Source organism: Gigantopelta aegis, chromosome 12 (assembly GCF_016097555.1).
Source record: "Gigantopelta aegis isolate Gae_Host chromosome 12, Gae_host_genome, whole genome shotgun sequence".
Taxonomy (NCBI): domain Eukaryota; kingdom Metazoa; phylum Mollusca; class Gastropoda; order Neomphalida; family Peltospiridae; genus Gigantopelta; species Gigantopelta aegis.
The window spans coordinates 43,417,194-43,422,977 of record NC_054710.1 but is presented as its reverse complement, the minus strand read 5'-3'; the positions used below and the strand labels follow the sequence as shown (position 1 = coordinate 43,422,977).

Below are 5,784 nucleotides of genomic sequence, written 5' to 3'. Positions count from 1 at the left end.
GACACAAATCGTGAAAAAAAAACCCAAACCAACATTACAAATATTCCACATACTAGATGGTCACCTATATCAAGGGGCGGGACGTAGCCCAGTGGTAAAATGTTCGCTTGATGTGTGGTCGGTCTAGGATCGATCCCCATCGGGGGACCCATTGGTCTATTTCTCGTTCCAGCCAGTGCTCCACAACTGGTGTAACAAAGGCCATGGTATGTACTACCCTGTCTATGGGATGGTGCATATAAAAGATCCCTTGCTGCTAATCGAAATGAGTAGCCCATGAAGTGGCGACAGCGGGTTTCCTCTCTCAACATCTGTGTGATCCATAACCATGTCTGACACCATATAACCGTAAATACAATGTGTTGAGTGCGTCGTTAAATAAAACATTTCCTTTCTTACTATATATCACTGGCCTCGGTGGCGTCATGGTTAGGCCACGATTGGAAGCCAGTTTGGAAAATTATACATTATTGTGATAAGACTTCGGAATTTGTTGACTTAGATTTTAAGATAGCACATAACATTATATTCACATATTCCAAATTATTTAAATACGGTAAAGTAGCATCTAGCCAATGTTCTGTTTGTTTTAAACAAGAAGAAGATATGTGTCATTTATTGTTGTATTGTGATGAACTTTATGATTTAATTTCTATTTTTCATGGAATATGTATTTATATGTTTACGGATAATGGTTTTCCTTTAGAATTGCTAAAAAAATTATTGCTTTTTGGGTGTTACTTCAAAATACAAAATTGCTCAAATGAATTCATCAATGCTTTGCTCTCAATATATAGAATATCAGTTTTCAAGAGAAGTTTAATAGTGGAATGTAAATATTAATATTGTTAAGTTTTTTAAGCATTATATGAATCAGTACTTCTTAATACTTTTAAATCAATATCGCTTTAAAAATAAATTTTCTGCATTTATTAATAAATATACAGTGGACTCTGTACAAACCGGCATTTGAGTAATCCGGATTTCTGTGTAAACCGGCACGATATCAAAGTCCCATCCAGCTACCATTAATCTATTAGGAACAAAACTCTGGCTAATCCGGAAGCTGTGTACTTCGGATTACGGATGCAAATTCCAGAACAAAAGAATGGTTTACATAGTAATTAGCTCTGTCTATACCGGCACACAATTTTGCAAGTTCGGTCTGCCTTTGGTCAATTATTAAACAAAGACGACAATTTGCAAGTAATTAGGCTACCGACTGTAACCGAGTGAGATGACATAATCGCGCTTCTTTGAACGTTTAATAAACAATGATCCACACTTCTTGTAATTACAATATGCAGCTAGATCAACTGGATTAGTATTAGTGTGTGTTGAAACCTAAATGAATTCACTCATATCGACTTAGTGTCAGGCAGTCTGCATAAATACGTATGGCGCATGTTTTGCCGTGTCTTATTGAATTAGTAATGGCAGGGCGACCTAGAAAACGGCAACACACGGAACTTTCACTGCAGACTAAAGTTAAATTAATAGAAGAGTTTTCATCGAATCCACTATGTAAACAGAAGGATTTAGCAGTGAAATTTAAGATAGGAAGACACAGTATCTGACATTCTAAAACGTGGTGATCATTACCGGCAATTGTATGAAAGCAACATTTCGGCAGAGAGAAAACGAATATCCAGCGGAAAGTTCGAAAATCTAAATGGATTAATGCATCAGTGGTTTAAGCAGGCAAGATCCAAAACACTGCCAATTTCCGGTCCGATTTTAAAAGAAAAAGCCCTTGAGTTCGCCGAACAGCTAGGAGTACCTGACTTCAAAGCATCCGATGGCTGGCTGATGTCATGGAAAATTCGGTTCAACATAAAACAGTTCAAAGTTAGCGGGGAGAGTGCAGGTGTCAATCTTGATATCGTGGACGACTTTAAGACACGCCTACCAACCATTCTTGGAGATTACGAGATGAAGAATATCTTTAACTGTGACAAGACAGGTCTGTTTTTTCGTGCATTACCAGACAGGACAATGGCTTATAAAACACAAGCGGCAAAAGGTGGGAAGGTTTCAAAAGAATGATTGACTGTTTTATTGTGTTGTAGTGCAACAGGAGAAAAAACGAAACCATTGGTAATAGGGAAAGCCCAAAATCCTCGCTGTTTTAAGAACATTAGAAAGGAGTCACTCCCTGTGACCTGGACAGCCAATCGGAAAGCGTGGATGAATTCACAACTGTTCAGTGATTGGTTAGAGAAACTTAATCGACAGATGCGCCGACAGGGAAGAAATATTCTTTTATTCATCGACAACGCACCATCACACGGCTGTGATCTGAGAGAGAGCAATGTAACTGTTAAATTTCTACCAGCTAACACCACCTCAGTGCTACAACCATTAGACCAGGGCATAATTAAGGCTTTCAAGACCAGGTACAGAAAACACATGATGAGATCGCTCATTTTACAGATGGAAGATTGCGCTAATGTAAGTGAACTATGCAAGGCAATCACAGTGTTGGATGCGGTTAATTGGATTAACGTTGCCTGGAAGGAAACACAAACAACAACAATTGTCAAGTGTTTCATGGTTTGTGGTTTTCCTGTCACTTCTGATTTCGATGATGCTGATGATGACTATGCTGATGACGACGATGTTCCTCTTTCTACGTTGGTAGCCACCATATCCCGTGATATTAATGTGGCCGAGTTTGTTGACTTTGATCACGACATCCCAACAGAGAATCCGGATACGACAGAGTGGGAAGCTCAGCTAGTAACTGCTAGTAACACCTAAAACCGAGGAGAAACCAGCAGACGACAGTTCGGGAGATGAAGATGACACACCTTGTGACACAACACCAGAACTTTCTTATGCCGATGCGCTTAAAATGTTAAGACAACTGAAAACCTTTGCTGCTACAACCGATGACGAACTGTTATAACCAATATTAAACCTGGAGGCCATGACAGAGAAGTCTGCTTTGAAGAAGCACGTAAAGAAAACACAATAACAGTTACAGACTTTTTCTCAGCTGACACTCGATAGATTGTGACATTCATAATAAACAATGAACTCAAATTCTAATTATTATGTGATTTTAATTATTAAAATGATATTGTGTTTATCAAGTTTGTAATTCCATTTCATGTGATTTTAATCAATAAAATAAAATTGTGTTTATTCAGTTTGTGTGTGTTTATTATTATTTTTATGGTTTTGTTTTGGTAATTTTTACAATTCAAGTCTGGTCCGAACTTCTGTCCCAGCCATGCCTGATCTCGATTGCTACTGTCGATCTTTAATTTCATTGGTTGGACACGTAGATCTCGGCTATTCCTGTTACTGTTAGTCAGGTTGTTGTGGATAATGACATCTTATTTACGTTGGTAATTTACGATTTTGATAATTATGGCAAGAACCATAACTCTGAATGAAATATTTATAAACCGGCACTCTGTCTAAACCGGCATATTTTGTTGGTCCCAATCGATGCCGGTTTGTACAGAGTCCACTGTATTAAAAATAATATATGCGAGAGTATGTGCGTGGATATGTGTGAATCTTTTTATTATTTTTATTTGTAAATTTTATGTATACATGTATGTGCAATATTGAGTTTCACAAATTAAAAGATTTTTAAAAAGGCCATCTGTCTACAGGCTGGTAGGTACTGGGTTCGGATCCCAGTCGAGGCATGGGATTTTTAATCCAGATACCAACTCCAAACCCTGAGTGAGTGCTCCACAAGGCTCAATGGGTGTAAACCACTTGCACCCACCAGTGATCCACAGCTGGTTCAACAAAGGCCATAGTTTGTGCTATCCTGCCTGTGGGAAGTGCAAATAAAAGATTCCTTGCTGCCTGTTGTAAAAGAGTAGCCTATGTGGCGACAGCGGGTTTCCTCTAAAAACTGTCAGAATGACCATATGTTTGACGTCCAATAGCCGATGATAAGATAAAAAAATCAATATGTTCTAGTGGCGTCGTTAAATAAAACAAACTTTACTTTACTTTTCCTTCCTATAGCGACTTCGATATGATCTCCCAGGCTAAAAAGCATGTACTTTTTCGCCTGCTGCCAGTTCGTGTCATAGCTAAGTTAAAGTCACTGCGTAAACAGACGAGTTTTATGCATGATTATTTGCACACTTTCTGTTTGTCAAATAAGATACAAGAAAACAATAACGTATAAAAATCACGATACACAAAACTGTACCCGGTTCGTATTGAGCTGATAAAACATCGCGATATACCGGTATACCGGTTTATCGTTGCAGCACTATTCATCGCAGAATGATATGATTTCTCCATGGACACAAACCTGTGAAATGAATGTAAAAGTGTAACAACCACATGGCACAGGGTTATCACATTTATCATGATATCATAATATACATGTTATGTACCTGCACATTCTTTATTTTAAATAATAATAATAATAATGTCATAACAGAAAAAAATGTCAACATGTCTCTATTGTTTTCTACCCAAATATATCTTACTACAATTTTTATAAATATATATTTTTACAAACAGGATTAACTTTGATTATCGGTGTACTGTAGTTAACACGTCATTTATTATATTACTAACTTGAATTATAAACCCCAACAAAACCAACCTCATGTAAATTTAATTTTAAAATATACATGCTTTACACTCGGTAAATTCGAATTATTGAGTTGAAATTAAATCGGTGTATGTTTGTTTCAGGTGCCCGTCAACCGATTACATGTACATGTACTAGAAATCTGACTCTACCAAGGTCAATGTCCTTGGCTTTAAATCATGTGGCAGTATCGTGAAACAGAAAGTAGAAATGTCTGGAGTACATCGCTATGTATGCTATTAACAAAAACAAAACCTGCTTTACCAAATTTGTTTTTTATTGGTGTATGCGTTTAATGTGATATCAACATGTATTAACATTATACACATCATAGAATTATTGGACAATGCACCTACCGTATTATGTTTTCTGTACGTGATCAAAACGATGACAGTGTAAAATATATTTTGCGATGTTACCTGCATTGTACGAAATTAAACAGAACAAAACCGGCGAGATCTCAATAATAAGTTAACTCCTAGCTGATTGGCTCAGTGTAAAGATAACCAACCAATCGTGTTTCAATTTATAAAAAGTATTCTAGGAAGTTCATTGTGAACAGAATGGAAAAGTTTGTGGCGTTGTGGATTGGATTCAATAAACAATTACAATGACAAAGTTCAAATTTTTGTTTTTTTAAAAACACAAGCGTGATTTGTTAAGTTTAGGAACGCGTTATTTCGCACCCGTCAGATTGAGTTGACGGGGTTCACGAGCGTGATAGCGCTCGCGCCCGTCAAAAACAAAAGTCTGGCTTAGTCGACGTTTGCTACGCTGATTTGAAAAAAATCCATTATGATACAGTAATGAAAACCATTAATAACTTTTGCAACAGATAAACATAACTGGATGATTAGTGTATTTGGCCAAAGTTTCTACTAACGAATTATGTTTTATTTGCCAAGCGTATACGTTTCATCTTGATACTAAAAATTGGGCCTAATCTTGGAATACAGTAACTAAAAACTGAATTCCTCATTTCTGTGGCTTTTTAAGAATTTTTATTCCAACATATAAAAGTATAATTTGCGAATTAAGAACCATTGTAAAACAGTTATAGTAAGATATATTCAATAACAGACATGTAGTTTTACTGTAGGCCGACCCCAGTGTCGCATACTATAAAACCTTCAAAGAACTGTTTTTCAGTTATGTTACGCTTGCATGCAGTGAATATAGAAAATTGCATGTGAATGTATGCCATTTAG

General features: G+C 36.7%; 2 protein-coding genes across 2 annotated transcripts; both read left to right on the top strand.

The window, feature by feature from the left end:
• Positions 1-1,680: 1,680 nt before the first annotated feature.
• Positions 1,681-2,046, top strand: LOC121386070 (tigger transposable element-derived protein 4-like). The gene has a single exon (XM_041516869.1). It carries the CDS (start codon positions 1,681-1,683, stop codon positions 2,044-2,046), a length of 366 nt encoding a protein of 121 aa, XP_041372803.1.
• Positions 2,047-2,187: 141 nt separating this feature from the next.
• LOC121386069 (tigger transposable element-derived protein 6-like) lies at positions 2,188-2,760 on the top strand. The gene has a single exon (XM_041516868.1). The coding sequence runs from the start codon at positions 2,188-2,190 to the stop codon at positions 2,758-2,760; it is 573 nt and encodes a 190-aa protein (XP_041372802.1).
• Positions 2,761-5,784: the final 3,024 nt, after the last annotated feature.

Coding starts and splice junctions, on each gene's coding strand:
- LOC121386070 (XM_041516869.1), top strand. CDS start 1,681: ATGCATCAGTGGTTTAAGCAGGCAAGATCCAAAACACTGCCAATTTCC.
- LOC121386069 (XM_041516868.1), top strand. CDS start 2,188: ATGAATTCACAACTGTTCAGTGATTGGTTAGAGAAACTTAATCGACAG.